Source organism: Sus scrofa, chromosome Y (genome assembly GCF_000003025.6).
Source record: "Sus scrofa isolate TJ Tabasco breed Duroc chromosome Y, Sscrofa11.1, whole genome shotgun sequence".
NCBI classification, from domain to species: Eukaryota; Metazoa; Chordata; class Mammalia; order Artiodactyla; family Suidae; genus Sus; species Sus scrofa.
The window spans coordinates 39810802-39832414 of record NC_010462.3 but is presented as its reverse complement, the minus strand read 5'-3'; the positions used below and the strand labels follow the sequence as shown (position 1 = coordinate 39832414).

Below are 21613 nucleotides of genomic sequence, written 5' to 3'. Positions count from 1 at the left end.
CCCTCTGTTAACACTACACTTGCCTCCAGCATCTCATAGCTTTATTATGTTTTTATAAAAGTGACTATGCCAGGCTGCTGCTAGCAGAGCTAACAGAAGCCCCTGTGGTAGAGCAGTAAGAGTGAAAGTTGAGAGATGCATATTATAAGAAAAACAAATTTGAGCTCCTCAGTTTCAGAAAAACTGGCAGCACATGTAAACTTCAGTTACCACATTCTGAATTCTCTCAAGGCTGGAATACAATTCATCCCAAGTGGAGATAGCAAAAGAAGAGTTGTAGGGGAAAAAAAAAAAGAAGAAAAAGAAGGCCATGTTGTTCAGTTTTCTGTAGAGGTTGTTATAATACATTAATTAATCGTATCCTTGGAAGGATAGAGAGTATTAGCCCCAAACAGATTATCCCATGCTGCAAAATCCCAGTTTTCAGAAATTCAGAGTAAGATTCAGGTATGCTGGTCAATCAGCCTTGTTTCTAATACCACATTATTGTTGGTAGGCATGTCAGCTCTGTTGCACCGAGTCAGACACTGCTGAGGGAAACAAGGATAAGACAGAGCCAACGGCCTGTGCCACAGATAATTACCCCAAATACCACAACAAAGAGTGAGACAAGGCTGTGAGGCTGAGAGCAGTTCCATAGTGATCTTTACAGCTGCCAGCAGAGAGAAATGTGTTCCAAACCAGAAGACTCTACAGGAGGAAGCAATGTGAAGTCCCTCTCTTGAACTCCACAGGTACTGGAGTCCAACTAACATTTTCAGTGTGTACCTTGACTGCAGCCTAAACTGAGAGGACTGGCAGGCAGAACCAATCTGCTGCCCACTGAATTCTCCACATTACCGGGGCTTAAAAACCTGAGGCGGTAAACAGCGCACTTAACATGGCCAAGCACTGCTTGAAATACTTCTGTTACTTTCATTTTTAAAAAGAAAAGAAAAGAAAGACATAGGAAGGTTACATAATTTGTCCATGGTCTACAAAAATGATACAAGTTTAAATTTGACAACTACTGTGAATGTAAGATTTTAAAATATTCAGATTATAACTACAATGACTACTATCTATCAAATACTTATTACAAAATACCAAGGCCTACAATTACTATTGTCCATTGACCAGGTTTTAAAAAAAATTTCCCAATTTTAAAGTGGACATGCCAAGCTAAATAGCTTTCCCCAGGGAATATACACATAGGAAGGAACAAATCTCAGTTCCAGGTCCCATGTTCCAAACCAAGGTGCTCCCTTATTTTTGGGAAAGAGGCAGATAATCATACACTTTAAAATTGCCCTTGACCCATATTCTGAACTGGAATGATCCAAAACATTTCCATGCCAAATTTTAACTACTAAATTTTATAATGATGTTTCTCTGTATTGTATGCATAAAGACCAAATTTAAAAGACTGAAAACATTCTGGGCAAGACCAAGGTCCCTCACAATTAATAAGTTTCAACCAAAATACATTATTGCTTTCCTTGGCCTAGAGTTTTAATAATTTACAAACATTTGGTGAAAGTACTGGGAGTGATCATCTGAAGTGATACTTTTTTAAAGAAATCTACTTTAAGATTTAAGATTAAGAAGTCTACTTCTATTTGACTTTAGTACAAAAATTTTCTTTTGACAATAGTAGACTTCTGAGAGTATCAAGATCATTAGCAACTTCTGGTGATTTCAGAGCAAAATTCAATAATAGTGTGCTCAGACCAATGTAAACTACATCCAAATAATAATTATGTTTTCAACAACCTTTTGTAAATTTACTAGTGACATTCTACTAGAAATTTGTAAATACCTTTTCCATTTCCTGTCTGAAGGTTGTAAAAAGTTCATTGCTTTTTGCCATGGTGGTCTGGAATTCTTCAAATTTATCCATATAAAGAGAAAGCTATAGAAAAAAGTACCAAATACTGAGTTCCAAGCAAGGAATATAAAATGGCAAGGACTATTCAAATAACATGATATGGCTAAACATCAGTTATTAGTTTTAAACAAAAAATAACGGCAAATGCATATTAAATTTCTGAGTAACAGAAATGTTGAAAATTCTTGTAACCCACGAAATGCATTGAGGCTTATGACCTCTTTATATATGAAAAACTGTCCTTGGAAAAAGATTATTCTTTTAGAGTACTACCTGCATGCTTACTAGCTTGATGTCAAAGTCTATGTCCTTCCTTAACCTAGACAGGAAAATAAAAGCCAGAGAATAGTTCATCTGAAGGAAAAATAATATAGTGGGAGGTAAGAAAAAGAACATTTAAAGGAGACAGAAATACCACTTTTTATTTGAACTCCTACCCTCAAGACTTTTCAGTCTAGTTGGGAAAATAACGGTGACAAGCCCCAAAAGAACAAAGAATGCTGTCACCTCTTCCTCCCCAAACAACACAAGTTTGGTTGGGGAGGAGGGCACTGGAAGAACACAGCAGCATCCACAACAGAAAGCTTCATATAGGTGAGCCCTCAGAGAGGCCTCAAGGATCAGACAGAATTATTTCATTTCAACAAGAAGAGAACTCTTTAGAAACCATATGAGGAAATAGACGCCCAGAAGAATAAAGTGTTTTGCCAAAGAAAGGTAGGAAAGAATGAAAGACAGAGGGCAAGAAATAGCATTAAGTGATAGAGCTCCACCTGCATTAGCGCTGCATTAGAAATATTCAATAGGAGTTCCCGTCGTGGCGCAGTGGTTAACGAATCCGACTAGGAACCAGGAGGTTGCGGGTTCGGTCCCTGCCCTTGCTCAGTGGGTTAACGATCCGGCGTTGCCGTGAGCTGTGGTGTAGGTTGCAGACGCGGCTCGGATCCCGCGTTGCTGTGGCTCTGGCGTAGGCCGGTGGCTACAGCTCCGTTTGGACCCCTAGCCTGGGAACCTCCATATGCCGTGGGAGCGGCCCAAGAAATAGCAACAACAATAACAACAACAACAAAAGACAAAAAAAAAAAAAAAAAAAAAAAGAAATATTCAATAGGTCCATGTGAACAGGATGGAGAGAGAGTAGGACTCCTGAGGCAGATCAGAAGTTCTGGCAGTTTTAGCATGGTCTATTTTTAATGAAAATGGACTACCCAAGTGGAGGCTCCGACATGAGAGTTCAGTGATGGTCAATACTGAGTCAAGAGCAAATGTTAACTACCACATACCTGGGTTTCGGTGCTTGGATTACAGACGAGTAATTAAGACACACTATGAAACACTTTGAAATCAACAAATGCTGGAAACTGACATGGTGAGGATGATACCATGACACCAAAACTTGGGAAGCACACCAACATATAAGGAGCAGGAAAAGAAAGAGGTGGCAGCAAAGGAAACAACTAATGATTACAAATGAAGGCTCCTGCATAAGTGATGATAGAAACTGCACTGATAACATTACAACAGAATCAGGGCTTGCCCATGAGCTTGAAAAATAGGTCCTCTGACGATTTACTACTGGAGCAATTATCAACGACTCCCACCTTAAAGAACATTTTCCAAAGCAAATACAGAATTTTTTACACTCTCCACATCAGTTGTCTTATCTACTTAAATGGAGCACTGATTAGACAGAACTAATAAGCTAGAAGCATGCTAGCACGATCATAACTTACAGTGGAAAATTCAACACACCTCTTTGATTTGATTCCTCTTCAATTTTCACTGTAAGTTAGTCTGGCTTTACAAATATCACTATAAAATACTGCCAAAGAAAAGCAGCACTCAAGAGGGTTGCACATGAACATGCATGCCACTCTTAATGTTTTAAAACAGGTAATATCATTTTCAGCACAATGTAACCTAGTTAACGTAAAAGAGCATTAGTAAACATTCAGATATGGGAAGTGCAATCTTTCCTGTATCATTTCTTTAAACCAGGGTGAAGCATTTGCTCCCTGTATTCCACATAAACTAACCAAACTAAGGATTGGAATAGGACAACATAAGAGAGATAAAGTGAAAAATGGGGAAAATCCAAACAAAAAAATAAATAAATATATAAAAAATAATAATAATTAAAAACAAGGGAAAATCCCAATTCTTTTTAAAAAGTACAAACACACTACCTTATGTAGAAGTGGACCTACAGCTACCCATAAAATAAAATATGTGCTTTCCGATTGCTTTATTTTCCCCATAGAACAAATTCAAAATATAGCGGAGCAAAATATCCAAGATAGTATGAAGGAGACACTGAAAGCAGCCTGAGCAGCCAGTCATCCCAGTTTGCCTAAAACTGAAGAGTTTCTTGGGACATGGTACTTCCAGAGATAAAACTGAGAAAAGTTCTAGACAAAACATGGTTAAGTTGGTCACCCTAACTGAATGAGGACAAAAGATCCATTCAGTTCTGGTTCTAGCTGGGAACCAGGAGACTCACAAATTTGCTAACCTCTGCCGTCAAGTTACCTGCTGTCTTAATTGCACTTCTTGCTGTTTCATTTCTTCACATTTGTACCTTGATTCTGTTGCTTCTTTTAACAGCTAGAAAACAGAAACATTCTGGCAGAATACTAATAATAATATTACACATATGACTAAAATGTCAAATGACCAGATATGAGGGTTTTAGCCTTTCATCATTTTAGGAAGAATCATGGATCGATGGCTAAAGAAAAAATTGAAAATGGGTCTATGCTATAAAAAAAAATGCATCTCTCTAAACCGTACACTTGAACTAGTTAGGAATTGTTCACATCATGAGAAAAACAGAGGAATACTCATGGTATGAGTATGTCAGGGCTTATGCTAGTCGAGTAAAATCCAGGATGGAACAGTCCACATTATTATAATCACTTCTCAGTTTATTAATTTAAGTTTAGCATATATAACTATATATTTGCGTATGATAAGCATGATATTTCACTATGTTCACAATTACTGACAACCAAAATAGTATATGCAGATTTGGGCAACTGTGCTGTATGATTATCAGAAAATTATACCAGAGTGATTAAAAAAATAGTTTACCTATCTTCAAGTTACTTATTTATAACAGAGAATGTAGGAGACCAAGACCCATATTTGAAAAACTTGGTATGAAATTTAATTGCTCTAAACTCTTAAGGCCTAACTTGCCAATAACTGGCACAAATTTTCAACCTTGTCATGACCACTACCTAAAAATCAAGATAACATTCCATACATAGAAAAATGAAATATGTGCAAGTATTTCCACCATACCTATGTGGTGTAATTGTTCCAACATCTTTTCAATATGAAAATTTCATCAGATATAACCATATATATTCTAACATTTCTCAGTCTAGAAAGTAAAGGAACAAACTGTGTGCCCCAAGAGCTATGTAAATTGTCAACTAAGTTTAAGACCTTTAAGTGGCTTTGGTAACAATTTTGACCACACACACACACACACACACACACACACACACACACGTATGTATATCTTAAAATAGAACTTACAAAGTCTCTTTCTCGTTGATGTTTTTCATCAGCTTCCTTTATGAGTTGTGTTGTTTGCTGAAGCTTGGCATCTACAAGCTGTTGTTGTAGTTCCTTATGTTTGAACACTTTATCAACGTGCTATGTGGAAAACAAAATTTCTTACATTATTTAAGGAAAAAGGAGACTCACTGGTGAGGAGACGTAACACAAGTTACAGTTAACCTCCCTGCAGTACTGAGTTTTTTCCCTGCTGTTCCTAGAAATACTGTGATAGGTAAGAGAAGAAGTCATTATTGTTTCCAAACTAAACTGTTAAGTGGTATTTATGTACAATAAAGTCATCAGAACAAACTTCTCAGATGGAGAAATGGTAACTCTTTTAGTTATAACATTCCATGACATAGGAAGAAAGACTGCTTGACCTAATGAACATTTGAGGATTGTACCAGATCTTTCAGCTATACATATTTTGATAGTAAATTTTATTCTTACCCAAAGGAAGAGAAAATTCTGTAAGACCTAAAACTAAATGATGTACAAGTAATATGATTTGAACACACACGTTCTAAATTGGCAGCATTAAGAGACAGGTAGACTGTCATTCTTAAAAACTACAAAATAAATTTAAAGACTCTTTTACAAAATGATGACACGATAAAAATACATCTAAGAAAAAAGAAAATTCACTGTGTAGGCCTAAAAAGTCTTGTCAATAAACACAATGCAAGGAGAGAAAAAAAGAGAGCGGGAAACCTACACATTATAAACACTTGAGACATAACAACCAATAAACTGTATAAACTCTGTTTAGTCCCAATTCAAGCAATCTTATAAAATTGAGGACAAAGAAATATGAACAGTGATAAAGTATCTGATTAGGTAGCTGTTGTTAAATTTTTAGTTATGAAAATTAAATTGTGTGCTGCCTCGAAGAGCCCTGTCTTTAGAGAAATGCAAACAGCAGAATGGAATCATAGATTTGCTTAAACAAAGATAAAATAAGAGTTAACTAGACACAAAAGTAAGTAACTGCTTAAGATAAGTGATGTATTCTAGTTTTGTTTCAAACTATGGAAGTTCGAAAACTGGTAAAAGATGGAATGGCATGGTTTGGAAAATACTCAAAACCTTAAAAATATTTTCAAACACTATACACAACACTGAAGTTGAAACAATCCAAAACCTGAACTGAAAACTGGACACATGCCACAATGGTGTTTTTGTTTGTGTTTGTTTGTTTGTTTGTTTTGGGGGGTAAAATATGTACAAAGTTTACGATCTTTAACCATTTCAATTGCACACAATCTTTTTTCTTAGCAATTTTAATCCATATAAACGGTACATAATACATTATTTTTCTCTTTTCACTAGCTTAAAGGACCTTATAGGCAGGCCATGTACCCTCTAGAAGACCCAAAGCCTTTATCCTATATGTTTGACCACTGAAAGTAATGAAAACTGAATGAGCAGGTTATCACCAATTTACTTTTAAGTATCACCCAACTTCCAGACTAACCTGCAAAGTTACTGAAAGGATAGATTTTTCAGCCACATATCATTCCTATAAGATTTTCACTTCTCTGGCTACGTAGCACCAACCAGACTGACAGACGGGTTATTTTCTTGTCCCCAAAACAGCACAGGAGGCAGAAAAAAATGGTACTGGACATTGTGCACATTATTATAGAACCCTGAGATACTGAGTATTTGTGTGCCAAATATTTAATTACTGTTATGTGAAACATGGGAAAAATAATCTGTATGCTAAAATCACATTCTTCCAGTATCATACGGGAAAGAAGTAATACTTAACACGTCTCCTAGGAATTAACTCACATATCCAAATCCACTGCCTCCCAGGATATCAAGCGATGATCCCAATTAGTCCTAAGTTCACATGGTTCCTAATCTTTTCCTAACAAATGCTGAACTTCTTTTACACCTACGCAGAAGTTCGAAAATTGTACTGTGACAAAAGCTTTAAATTTGCATGAAGTGGCAAAAGGTTTGTCTAAATAACAAAATATCTAAACATTAAAAAAAAAAAAAAAAAAAGCCTTTACCTCCTCCCTCAGTGCATACTGTTCAATGAGCTTCTTCAGTTTCTCTCCCAGTTCAATGTTTTCCTGGCGGAGTTTGGCATTGTGGACATCGTGTTCTTGTAGTTGTCCCTGGATTTCACTCAAAGTAAACTGGAAATGTGCAGTTGCTTCTTTACGTCTTTCTTCTTCTTCTCTTGCCTGCTGCATATTTTCTTCCTTATTACCCAAAATAATTTTTGTTAATAGTGTAAAATTACATATAGCTAAAATGCTCAAAATAAGATGGTGCTGCTAAATGGGTTCATATAAATCGGTCCAAAATGCTGCTCATAACCACAATGTATTCTCCTTTCTGGTCCATGACCAGAAATCTTTCACTGAAAATCAAGCAGATTTTCCAAAGTAGACAGAGAAATCAGAGAGAAGTGAACTGCCCTGCTTTACATAAAGTATTATTTGACCATCCAGATATTTACTCTGCTAATGTACAGTCATTACTGTCGCCACAGAGTTAGATTTGTCCATAGTCTTTTCCCAAATATGCTTTGCACTGGTTAGGCTCAGCCTCTTCTTGGATCAGCATGAAGAGATATAGCCCATCTAGCAGCTTACTTCCCCTTCCCCTCCCCACTGTACAGCAAGGGGATCCAGTTATCCTTACACATATACATTACAATTACATTTTCTTTCCCCACCCTTTGTTCTGTTGCAATATGAGTATCTAGACATAGTTCTCAATGCTACTCAGCAGGATCTCCTTGTAAATCTATTCTAAACTGTGTCTGATAAGCCCAAGTTCTTGATTCCTCCCACTTCCTCCCTCTCACATCTGGCAGCCACAGGCCTATTCTCCAGCAGCTTACTTTTTGAGTCACATCTTCCATTCCCTGGATGGTAAGGGATAAATGGAATTTTTATCTTTGAAGTCTTGCTTACAACTGTTTCTAGGATACAAATGCAAACATAGCTCTACCTAAACAATAACTAGTCCATGCTGACTCATTATTAAAAGAAAAAAAAATCTATTACTATCCAAATCTAAGGTTTCAAAAGAAAAAGAGGGGAAAAATACACACAGTAAGTGAGGATTCATTTCATGAACTATCCTATATTCTAGATCCTTTGGAGTTTCCAACAGAGAGGTAATCAGAGATCATCCATGCTCAATCAAAATCATTCTTCACTGTACCACCTCATCTACTGTTAAAGATAGATATGGTCCCATCACAGAAGGTGGATTCTTTCTAGAGCCTCATCTGTCCTTCTCCTACTAATACAAATTTTGACACCTGCTCCCTCTGCCTTTACTATCAGCTCAGGTTTAAGTACTACTCTAAGGTATTTATCAACTGAATACCTGAAAATATACAGAGAGAAGTGAACTATCCAATTGGCATCCATACAGAGCAACCTGTTTCTCTGTCAAACTCAATCTGACTAAAATCCATAGTTCCTTTATTCTGACCAAGTACTTCATTCCCTATCCAAGGAAGATGTGGCAATCAACTATATTGAAGATCTGAGGAATATACAGCAACCTTGAACTTCCTAAGCAGGGGTAAATTTGACATAAAACATCAATACCTTCTAGATACCCTGTGATCAAGTATGAGGTACATTAAGGAGCTCTTTCTTGACCCCAAACCAAATGTTGCATGGAAAGAGTTTGATTTACAGTGATGCCACACACAGTATGAGCACAAGTAAATAAAAAGGAACGCAGTTTATCTCTGAGCAAATTGCTCTCTGCTCAGGAATCTCATCTATGAGAGCAACTATACTCAGGGTTACCAACCAGCAGCCATTTTGCAACTAACTCCCACTAAAGCAAATGATTTTAAGGGCTTACTTTAAATAGCTACATGGAGAGTATAAAATCAGCCTAAGTCCCACCTTAGAACAAAAAAATAAACCAACTCACCTTTAACGTCTTGTTGTGACGCTGAAGTTCCCTGCAAAGAGACTCAAGTTTGCTTCTTGCCAAGATGGCCTTGCTGTGTTCACTCTGCAACTGTACCTTTTCTTTCACAATCTGGGCTTGCTTCTTCTGCAGAATTTTCACTTGCTTCTGAACGTTCCTGCTCTCCTCCAGCTAAAATTAATAAGTACTTCACATTTAGAAGTGCGGTGAAAACACTTACTCCATTACAGTTGTGACAACCCTACAATCAGAAAACCTTTTCTGCTATCCTCTTATTCAGTTGTGATAGAAAAGTATGCAAATAATTTAAGCAGAAAGCCAAATTTCTATATTTCTATAGCCAAAAATATATATACCTCTTAGGAAAGCTTATGAATAAACATCATCTAGTTTTACTTTCATTTTTTCCTGCCTGTTAATAGTTTACCTGCAGCATATGGAAGTTCCAAGTCCAGGGGGTTGAATCGGAGCTGCAGCTGCCAGCTTATACCACAACCACAGCAACGCCAGATCCTCAATCCACTGACTGAGGCCAGGGATCGAACCCACATCCCCACAGACACTATTGTCACCTTCTTAACCTGCTGAGCCACACAACAGGAGCTCCTGGTTTTGCTTTTCTGTAAGAACCCTCAAAAGGTACTTTGCAGAAGCAGGCAACACTCAAAAGTCTCTTGTGAGCGACGAATGCAATTTTAAAGCTAGCTCAAATTCTTCTATTTTATACTAACGAATTAAAATCTTAGGCTTGGTGACATTTCAATAAATATTTGAAGAAGAATAAATGTTCACACTTTGAACACTTCAAAATAAAAAATGACACGTCCAAGAAAACTATCAAGCTTCCTTCAGGCAAAATATTGACAGCTGTTAAAAACCACCTTTACTTAAATTTGCTTTGATCTCTTACAATGAATTTATGAGCAGAGACCACTTAAAATTACCTACAGTTTCTGCCAATTACCTGTAACTAAACCTCTTTCTTTCCCTACTCCAAAGTTTTCAAATACCAGAGGGTGAGTAAAAGCACTACCATGCCTCTTGCAATTACACTTTTAAGTGCTAACAGTAATAATGGAAATAGTGGTATTGCAGCTCAGAATCCTGAACTATTGCACCAAAGGGGATATATTATGCTCAACTGATGAGGGGCCCATACACTGAAATAATAAACACTAAAGACTGAAAAAGTTGAACAGGAGACTTGAGAAAATGGTCATCAATGCAATAAAATTAATATACTTGATGCAGACACTGACAGATTTATGGTTTCTCTATCCTCTAAGAAACAAAAGGCACAGTCCTGTGCTGCAGACAGAGGTAAAGAGAAGTTGAGGATTAATATTTAACAAAAAGGGTACCTAAGGCCGTGCTACTTTTATGATCGTGACTGTGGATAAAGAGATACTGAAATGAACAAACCGCAATGAAGACCCAGTTTCATTTTCATCTGCCTAGCTTCATATTTAGGTACCTAGAGTCGGCATTATGCCAGGCAGGTGGAATGAACAAAGGGGATGGAGGTATTTTCAAAGAGACTGATATCACAGCAAATGAAACTTAATGGGGAAAAAAAAAAAAAAAAAAAACAGGCATAAATACAGAAGGTAGCATGGGCAAAGACAAAGTAGAAGGTAATATAGTGGTGGTTATAGCAGTCACAGAAAACAAATGCAGAGGGAATCCTTCAATAAGTGTGCTGGGCCAATGGTCAAGAGTATAAATCAAATACCTGTACTTGTGACTTAGGGTCCTCTGTTTCATAAGGTAATCAGAGCAAAGTGTAGCCAGGATGGTGCAATGTATCAGGTAGTCAAGGGACAAGAAATCAGGCTTACCTGAAGTGATATGAAGTAAGATGCACAGTGGACAAAACCAGGAATCTGTCTCTGCACTGTCTGAACTGACAAAAAGTAACAGAACTACTTTGGAACTTGGAAGTCTATTGAAAGGCTTGCAACTTTCAGGTAAATTCTTGGTTGGTAAACTGTGATTAATTTTAGTTCAATGAAACCAATAGCACTGTCGGCACTACTTACTCTTGCATGTTGTAGCTCCATGACAAGTGGTCATACTAAAATTCCTGGACTGGTTTACATGAGCCATGGTAGGCAATAAAGACTCACACCTCCATATGCCAGGGATCTGTGTTCTGATTTCAGATTTACAGATACATGTGACTAAGAAGGGACAGAGACAGCAGTGGGCCACCAATATTCCCATGCCTTCATGTGAAGATGAGTGTTAAGTAAACAAAATGAAATAATTTTGTTATTTTCCCCTTCATTTACCCTTTTTTATCCCCTTTGGAGAGCCAGACATTTAAGCAATAGAACATTCAAAAACAACCCACCTAGTGAGATTTAGAAAATTACCATGCAAGTCCGGGATCAAAGATGACCTGAGAAGACCTTAAGTCTGCATCTCAGGCTGATTGCTGAGCAACAGACATTCTACAACAGTAACAAAACAAAGTAAAACAAAAATAACAAACTGTGGTAAAAGGAGAGACTCTAATATCCAGAGTTACCACAGTATAAATCATCAACCAAAGAAAAAAAAAAATACAAAGCAATAAAAAAGTATAGCCTATTCAAAGGAAAAAGAGCAATCAACCAAACTACCCCAGAAGAAGACCAGATGGTACAATTACCAAAGACTTTAAAATACAGTATTTAAAATAAATGAAAATTTATAAAAAGATGTGGACAAAGTCAGGGAAAAAACACAAGTAAAATGAAAAGACAAAGCAAAATCATGAAAAGGAACCAAAAGAAAAAATTCTGGAGTTAAAAAAACTACAACTGGGAGTTCCCCTCGTGGCGCAGTCATTAACGAATCCAACTAGGAACCATGAGGCTGCGGGTTCAGTCTCTGGCCCCACTCAGTGGGTTAAGTATCCGGGATTGCCGTGAGCTGTGGTGTAGGTCGAAGACGTGGCTCGGATCCCGCATTGTTGTGGCTCTGGTGTAGGCCAGTGGCTACAGCTCCGATTCAACCCCTAGCCTGGGAACCGCCATATGCCATAGGAGCAGCCCTAGAAGAAGCAAAAAGACAAAAAAAAAAAAAAAAAAAAACTACAACTGAAATGAGAAATTGACTAGAAGGGTTCAAAATCTGATTTGGGCACACAGAATAAAGAATCAGGAAAACTGCGGAACAATAGAAATGATTAACTTAGGGAAATAGAAATAGATTAAGGAACAATCTAAGACCCCAGGGATCTGTGGAACACCTTCAAACGAACCAACACAGGCATTGAAGAAGACCAAGAACAGAAGAGATAGAACGGCAGAAACATTATCTGAAGAAGTAATGGTCAAAAAAACCCGACCAAATTAAAACTTGGTTCCAAGATATGAAGGCACAAGTCCCAAACTCCAAGGACAATAAACTTATGACACTCACGCTGAGACACACTGTAATAAAACTTCCAATACCAAAAACAAAAAGATCCTGAAAGCAACAAGAGGGAAAACAACTCATCAAATACAAAGGACCCTCATTAAAATAATCAGCAAATTTCTCAGCATTAATATTGGAGGATATAGCCAGCAGCTTTTAGAATGCTAGAGGAGGAAAAACACACCTTTAAGTGAGAATCTTATATCTGGCAAAAGTGCCCTTTGAAAATAAGACATTAAGCCATTCTCAAGGTAAACAAAAGTTAAAGGACGCTATGACTACTACAATACCTGTCCTACAAGAAATGCTGAAGGGATTCCTACAGGGTGAAGTGAAGGAACACTAGATAATACGTCAATGTAATATGAATAAACATCTCCATTAAAGATAAATACATGGACAACTATAAAAACCAGATTTACTCTAATTGTAGTTTGGACTCAACCTGTACTTCCATGTGAATTAAGAGATAATGCTTTGGGCACATTTTTTTTTCCCCTGCACCTAAGGCATATGCAAATTCCTGAGCTAGGGCTCAAATCCAAGCCACAGCTGTGACCTGCGCCGCAGCTTCAGCAACATCAGATCCTTACCCCACTGCACCACAGTTGGAACTCCACGACACATCATTTAATAATTTAAAGTAGGTGGTGACAGAGCTCCAGAGGGGAATTCTTGTATACTTTGCTTAACAGTGTGAATAACCTCACAATGTTAAATACAACTGTCCTGGTAAACCCCCCCCCCCCCCCACACACACACCGGCTACAGAATACATTATGAATGAAATAAGGGAATTAAAATGTTTTACTACAAAAAAAAAAAAAAAAAACCCACAACTAAACACAAAAGAGCGATACAGAAAACAGTAAAGTAGTAAAAGTCAGTCTTTCTTATTAATAGTTTATTTTAATGTAAGTGGATGAAACTCTCATAACAAAATGAGAAACTGGCAGAATGGGCTAAAAACATGATCCAGGGAGTTCCCATCGTGGCGCAGCGGAAACAAATCTGACTAGGAACCATGAGGTTGCGGGTTTGATCCCCGGCCTCACTCAGTGGGTTAAGGATCTGGTGTTGCCTTGATCTGTGGTGTAGGTCACAAACGTTGCTCGGATCTGGCATTGCTGTGGCTCTGGCAAAAGCCAGTAGCAACAGCTCTAATTAGAACCCTAGTCTGGGAACCGCCATGTGCCGCGGGTGCAACACTTAAAAAAAAGGACAAAAACAAAAATAATAATAATAATAATAATCATACAAACATGATACACTTTTATCTAAAGTTAAGAGTTAGTAGAAAGCCTTTATCAGAATGAAGGTCTTCTGGCTGGTGCCAGTGCCTTTACTCTGCAGCATTAGGGTTCTCGTTCAAGATGGAGACAAAGAAGAATGCCAACTTCACCTCCTCCAACGGACGCACTGGATCTACAATTACATACTGGAACTTCTGGCACCCCAACTTTTTAAGATTTTCTTCTGAGAGAGTAATTCATAAAACTTTAAGATTTGAATGTCAATGGGGCTTACATCCAAGAGACCACCTTTTGGAACAGGAAAATGGTTCCTAAAGACCTCACATAGATGACTAACCAACCTGAGGGTCCAACCAGCTCAGGGTCAGCAGACAGAAAAGCCCAATTTATCTGGGAGAGAGCGCTATAAAGGTTATATTCATGGCTGTGAGCTGAGGTGGAGACTTCTTAATAAACACACATCTAAGTGCTATTATAATCTTTTCCAGAGACCTTGGGGGTGGGTGCTATCTTTTTTGTTCTTCCTCTGCAGCATTCAGAGTGCTTGGAACCCCCTGAGGGGAACTGTAAATATGGGCCTGGGGCCCTTGTTTTTATTTCTGGTGCCATATTTGTATGACTATTGTCCCTAGAAGACACCTACTGACACTCCTTGAAACACACTTGCTGGCACCGGAACTTAAGTCTGAGGGTTTGGCATACATCCACCTAGGGCCCACTGAGATGCCCTAAAGGGATGAGGCCTGTGAACCTACCTTTTTGTCCTCTCTCTCTGCTTTGCATATGTTCACCAGTATCTCCCAAAGGGGAGACCACCTAGTCTTATTTTTGTGTCTGTCACCCAAAGCATGACCCATTACTGTCTAGCCCTTGAAACCAGTAGGGCTGATACTCATGAGTCCTGCGGGGCTGTTACTAGTGGAGAAATTGTTCTTGTTGGCTAATTCCCTAACCTGAGCACATCAAAGAGACAACCGCCTAACTAAATACAATCTATCTCCCTGTGAAACAGACCTAAGAGCGTATCTTCAAAGCTCTAGCCAGGAATATACACCTAAGGGCCGACTACAATCCTCTCCAGAGACATGGGAGGGTAGCAGGCACCATCATCATGATTTCCCTGACACAGCCCAAAATCTTGTGTACACATCTGGTGTCCCAGTTTTTGTGGATGTTGCCCAGCCAAACCACCCCTTGGTGGCCAGCGGAACTTATGTTCAAAGGATGGATTGAAAAAAGGAAAAAGAGTTCTTAGCCAGCTATCATCACAGGGCTCAGGGCTTCATGCACAAAGGGCACACAGAAACACCCATGTCCAATCTTCTGAAAGATGTGTATCTGCATGCATTCAAAGCTGCTACCTGAGGGTCTGGCTTCCAATCACCCTGATTCTAGGTGAGGACTGAAATCCAAAACTTTTGAGAAGACGACAGATTTTGGCACATCTCAACTACTGAGAGCCACTCAGAATAATGTAGGCTAGGTTTGGTTTTGAAATCTTTCAGTTCATTGCTATTTTGTAAGTTCTAACATAACAACAGGGAAACTTGGGTGGTTGGGAAGGTAAATTACAAGGTTAGGAGTGATAATATATGCACTACATGTAAAATAGATAGATAGCAAGGACCTACTGTCTAGCACAGGTAAATCCACTCAATATTGTGTAATAATCCATGCAGGAAAAGAATCTGCAAAAGAATGAATAAGTGTATATGTATAACTGATTCCCTTTGTGGCACACCTGAATCTAACACAGCACAGTAAGTCAACTATATTCTAATAAAATTTTTTAATGAACAAATAAAAATAAATGTTTAAAAATTTCTTGAAAAAAGTAATGTAGGCCATTTGGACAATTACAAACATTTGAGAGACAACCAAGAGCTGAGGAAGAGTTGAATGACAGCGTTTATCTCCTACATGAAGCCATTTATTCAACAGTAGGAGAGTTGGTCGCACATAAACCAACACAGAGTCAAGAAAAGTGAAGAAAGAGAGGAACACATTCCAAATACAAAAAAAAAAGAAAGAAAAGCCTTCAGATAATAAACCTTACTGAAATAAACATAATTAATTTACCTGGTAAAATGTTTAAAATAACACTTATAGAGATGCTTACTGAGCTCTGGAAAAAAAAGGATAAATGAAATGAAAATTTCAACAGAGGTTAAAAAAAATCTAAATAAGTATCAGAGAGAAAACACAGCTGAAAAATACAGTAATTAAAACATAATAGAAAGGTCAGCAGCAAATTCAACGAGAGGAAAGGATAACTGAACTCAAACAGAGGTATTGGATTCCAAAAAAAACCAAAAAGTTCTTTGGGGCCTACAAGGAAATACAGCTACCTTTAAGGACACAGACTTGAAAATGAAGGAATGAAAAAAGATAATACATGAAAATGGAAACCAAAAGAAATCTAGAGCAGCTATTTTATATCAGAGGAAAAAAAAACAGACTTTAAAGCAAACTGTTTTAAGTGACAAGAGGGTTATCATGTAATGATTAAGCAGTCAATCCAACTGAAAATACAGTATATGCAATATTTATGCATCCAAATTAGAAGCAACTAAATATAAAAAGGAAATATTGAGAGACCTAAAGGGATAAATAGGAATAAAATAATAGTAAGAAATTTTAATACTCCATTTTCATCAACAGGCAGATCATCAAGACATGATAAGGAAAAAAAAGACTTAAAACATTGGATGGAAAATCCTCAACAGACATCTACCAAACATTCTAAGCAAAGCTGCAGAACCAAAGTTCTCCAACTGCACCTAGAACACTCCCCAAGATAGATCATACAATGAAGTGTAAAACAAGTCATGATAAATTCCAGGTATGATAATCATGACACACGATACTATATGAGGTATCTTTTACAAACACTATGTTATGAAGTTGGAAATCAATGATAAGAAGAAAATTCTCCAATGTGTGGAAATCAGACCCAATGTACAGAACAACCAATGGGTCAATGAAAAAATCAAAGGAGAAATTAAAAAAAAAAATCTTGGGACAAACGAAAATGTAAAAACATTCCGACACTTATCAAATGCAGGAAAAACGCCTGTCGAGGGATCGTCACAAGAAAAGATTCCATTGTATGTATGCACCGCATCTTCTTTATCCATTTAGGTTGTTTCCATTTTCTGGTTATTGTAAACAGTGCTGCAGTGAACACTGGGCTGCATGTATCTTTTCAAATTACAGTTTTATCTGCATATATGCCCAGGAGTGGGACTGCTAAATTATATGGCAGTTTTCTTTTTACTTGTTTAAGGACCCTCCATACTGTTTTCCACAGTGGCTGCACCAATTTATATTCCCACCAACAGTGTTAAGAGGGATTCCCTTTTCTCCAAACCCTCTCTAGCACTTACAGTTTAGAGACTTTCTAATGATGGAATAAACTCACAGACATCAAAAGCAAACCTGGGGTTACAGAGGGGAAAGAAATCATGATGTGGAGGGAGGACTGGGAGGATGGGAGTAACTTAAACACAGTACTGTATAGAACAGATGGGACCCTACTGAAAAGTGCAGGACACCCAATCGAGTTTGTAATAACCTACGTGCAAAAAAAAAAAAGAAAGTATATAAAATACTGCCAATTAAGTTTGCTGTATACATGAAACTAATACCACTGTAAGTCAATTATACTCCAATAACTATTTTTTAAAAATAGGGAAAATTTCAAATAAACAAACTAACATTATACCTCAAGGAACTAGGGGAAAATAAAGCCCGGAAAGTAGGAACAAGAAGGAAGATCAGAGTGGAGAGTGGAAATTGGAAATGGAAACCAAAAAGACTACAGAAAATTTCAATAAAATGATTTTTTTTAACAGATAAATAGAACTGAAAAAGGTTTAGCATGACTCACCATGAAAAAAAATCACAACTCATATAATCAAAACTGGAAATGAAAGAGTAGACTTTACAAGTAATATCATATAAATATAATGGCTTACCAGAGACTACCATGAACAATTATACGACAGTATTGGACAATCTAGAATAAATGGTTAAATTCATAAGAATATTCAACCTAAAAGGAGATCCATTTAAAAAAATCAATCTGACTACATCGATTACAAGTAAGAAAACTGAATCAGTAATGAAAATCATCCAAAGGTTTTAACTCCACAAATAATTAGACTATACACTTGTCTGTTTTATTTAATTTAGCATTGAAGTTCTCATGCTATCCATACGAATGGCCAGATTTAATCCCTGATTGGTGATCAAGACTGAATATTTTGTTGTGTATATCTGTATGGAAAATACTATATTTATATATAAAAATATATTTTATTATTTATATATAAAAATATAATTTTATAAAAATATATATTTCCCACATCTTTTTTTAAACCTAATTTTATCAATGTACACATAAGGTGTCTCACATCTTGGCTATTATCAATAATGCTCCTGTGAACACTTAACTTTTCAAATCAGAATTTGCATTTTCTTTGGAGAAAAACCCAGAAGAAAAATGTTTGGTCATATGGTAAACTTGCTTTTAATTTTGTCAATGCCCCTCCGCAATGTATTTACACTCCCATCAACAGTGCACAAGGGTTCCTTTGTCAACATCCTCATTGGTATTTGCTATCTCATGTCTTGACAGCCACACTAATAAATGATGACTAACAGACAGATCAAAACATCTCTCCTCTCAGGAGTTCCTATTATGGCTCAATGGTAACAAAGCTGACTAGATCCATGAGGAGTCAGGTTCAACCCCTGGCCCTGCTTAGTGCATTAAGGATCCAGGCCTTGCCATGAGCAGAGGTGTAAGTCACAGATATGGCTCGGATCCTGTGTTTCTGGGGCTGTGGCAGTAGTGTACCTAGAGCTGCTGGCCTGTGGACTTCCATAGGCCAAGTGTACAGACCTTTTAAAAAAAAAAAAAAAAAAGAAGTTTCCTTTTATTCTTTCATATGTGGCTGTCCAGTTTTTCTCAAGACAGTTTATGGAGAAGACTGTCCTTTCTCGATCATATACTTTTGGGTTTTTAAACATTAAGTAACCATATATGCATATGTTTATTTCTGGGCTCTTTAATCAAATTCACTGATTTACATGCCTAGTTTTATGACAAAACCATACCATTGGATTACTACAGCTTTGTAATTTTATTTGAAATTAGGGAGCAAGATATCTCTAGCATGTTTTTTTTTCTTTTCGAGTTTGATTTAACTACTCAAGGTCTTTTGTGGTTACAGAAAAAAATAGGACTGTTTATTTCTGTAAAAAAAATGCTACTGGTATTTTCATAGTGATTCTATTTTATTTTATTTTATTTTTTACATGAACACTTTATTCATTAAACCGAAAATGAGAAACAATCACAATATCCATCAATCAGTGTCATAGTGATTTTAAACAACCTGTAGGCAGAGCAAGATGGTGGAGGAGTAAGAAATCATGCTCAACCTCTCCCACAAACACATCAAAAAAACCAACAAACAAAAAAACGTATCTACATGTAAAACGACTCACACAGAACATAACTGAATGCTGGCAGAAGAACTTAAACCTCCAAAAAAGGGCAAGAAACTCCAGACATAACTGAGTAGAACAAAAGAAAAAAGAGAGGGAGAGAAAAGGAATCAGGATGGCGTTAGCATTCCAGAGAGGGAGCTGTGAAGGAGAAAAGGAACACACACCCTTGGAAGCCACCTAATGGACAGAAAGATCCGTCGAGCCAGAGGGACCTCAAAGTTGCTGAGAAAAGCACAGCAGTTGGACCGAGAATGGAAAAGTAAGGTGACAGCCGCTTAGATCATCTGAACCACCAGCCCAGAAACCACAACTTTGGGTTGGGTGCTGAGCATTGAGACTTAGACTCTGGAGGCCAGTCCCCAGGAAAGGGCTGGGGTTGGCAATGTGGTGACAGCCTAAGGGGATAAGAAGCAGTGCACCATGGGCAGGGGAGCAGTACACCACAGGCTTGGGAGTAGGACACCACAGCAGAGGGAACCCTGTAGATGATTAGCACACATAGGAGAGGCAAGGTGCCATGGTTGGGGAGGGAGAGAGGAGGAGGGACAGACCGCCATAGGCAACTCCTTGCACCAGAGCATGCACAACTCCATGCCAGGCACCTCTAGTGTGGGCTAAGGGAATCAGGGGGCAAAGTGTGACAATGTGCCCACCAAACACCATACACTGTTGTTCTCACTCCCCTGGGAACACACCGGACCTGCACCTGCCACTGCCAAAAGCTCTGGCTGGCACCCAGACACTTGGTCACTCCCCTTTCCCAAGACCATGAAACTAGGAGCAGCAGGTGCAGCACCTCTTGTGTGGTCTAAGTGGGGCAGGGGGCTTCCTGTGTGGCAAACCACCAGAGTTATCACTGACTCCAGAGGTGGGCGTGGCCTACCGCAACAGGGAATACCTGAACAATAATCACCTGCAGCCCCAACCACCTCAGAGGGCACCACTGAGAAGGACATTATGACAGAACACCACCTGTTATTGCTTTTGCTACCCTGGGAGCACACCCACCTTACTGCTGCCACTACCAAATGCTCTTGGCAAAGCCCAGACACTTGATCACTGTCCCTTCCCAGGAACCTGCAACTAAGTGGGAGCTAAACAGGATGAGATGCTTCTTTGCATGGCAGTTATCTCTGGCTCCAGAGGTGGGAGTGGCCTGCCACCATTAGGGGTCCATGAACAGACACCACTTGAAGCCTCATTCACATCCAAGTCACCACACAGGAGAGTTTTGTGACCAAACACCACATGTTGGTGCTCTCACCCCTAGAAAACACACCAGCCATCCTGAAGGCTCAAGGCAGTACCAATATGCCAGATCTCTGTCACTTCCCAGAATTCTGCAGCTAGGAAGGGTCTGTGCAGCATCTCCTATGTGGGCTAAGGGGGATGGGTTGCTTCTTGCAAGGTCTAAAGGTGGTGGAAGCAAACCACCACAGTTATCACTGATGCTAGAAATGGTCATGGCCCGTTTCCGATGGGGGTCCCTGACAGGCACCCCCTGAGGTTCCAATCACCTCACAGGAGGGCACTGCAATCAAAACTCACACACCCTGCTGCTTATACTGCCTAATGCTCTGGTCACCTTGCAGATTCTCCTAGGGCTCATTCCACTTCCCAGGGCCCAGCAACTAGGAATTAGCCAGTGCCACCTTCCTGCAGGTCCTTGCTGCTGATGAGAGCCCAATGAGCAGGCATTGACTGCTGGCCCTACGCACTGCCGCCTTCTCTCTGAAAACACACAGAGCATCCTGGGGATAGCAGCCTGCTCACACCCAAGAAAGAAACAGCAAATATTCAAACTCCCACACCAGAAATAAACAGTAACCCCCACAAAATACAAAGGGATACTCTTGTAGAAACATCCTTACAAGACTACAGTTTGGCTTCCTCAAACTCACAGAAAAGAAAAAAACAAAAGCAAGATAAAGAAGCTCAGAAACCATTCCCAGTTAAAGGAACAAGAGAACTCACCTAAAGCAGTCAACAATGAAGCAGACCTCTGCAGTCTGACAGGCTTTGAGTTCACAAGGGAGATAGTGACAGTACTGAAGGAATTAAAGAGAGGATCTGAACAGTAATG

The 21613-nt window shown here is 38.5% G+C and overlaps 1 protein-coding gene across 3 annotated transcripts in view; it reads right to left on the bottom strand.

Annotated features, from left to right (window-relative positions):
- LOC110257894 (gamma-taxilin-like) overlaps positions 1 to 21613 on the bottom strand; it is a 47884-nt gene that overhangs the window by 6030 nt on the left and 20241 nt on the right. For all 3 annotated transcript variants that reach the window (XM_021080891.1, XM_021080892.1, XM_021080893.1), the window contains exons 4-8: positions 9356 to 9526; positions 7456 to 7650; positions 5411 to 5530; positions 4397 to 4471; positions 1799 to 1891 (exon numbers count right to left, since the gene is read on the bottom strand). In XM_021080891.1, the coding sequence (XP_020936550.1) occupies positions 1799 to 1891; positions 4397 to 4471; positions 5411 to 5530; positions 7456 to 7650; positions 9356 to 9526 (654 nt within the window). The remainder of the gene's footprint in view (positions 1 to 1798; positions 1892 to 4396; positions 4472 to 5410; positions 5531 to 7455; positions 7651 to 9355; positions 9527 to 21613) is intronic.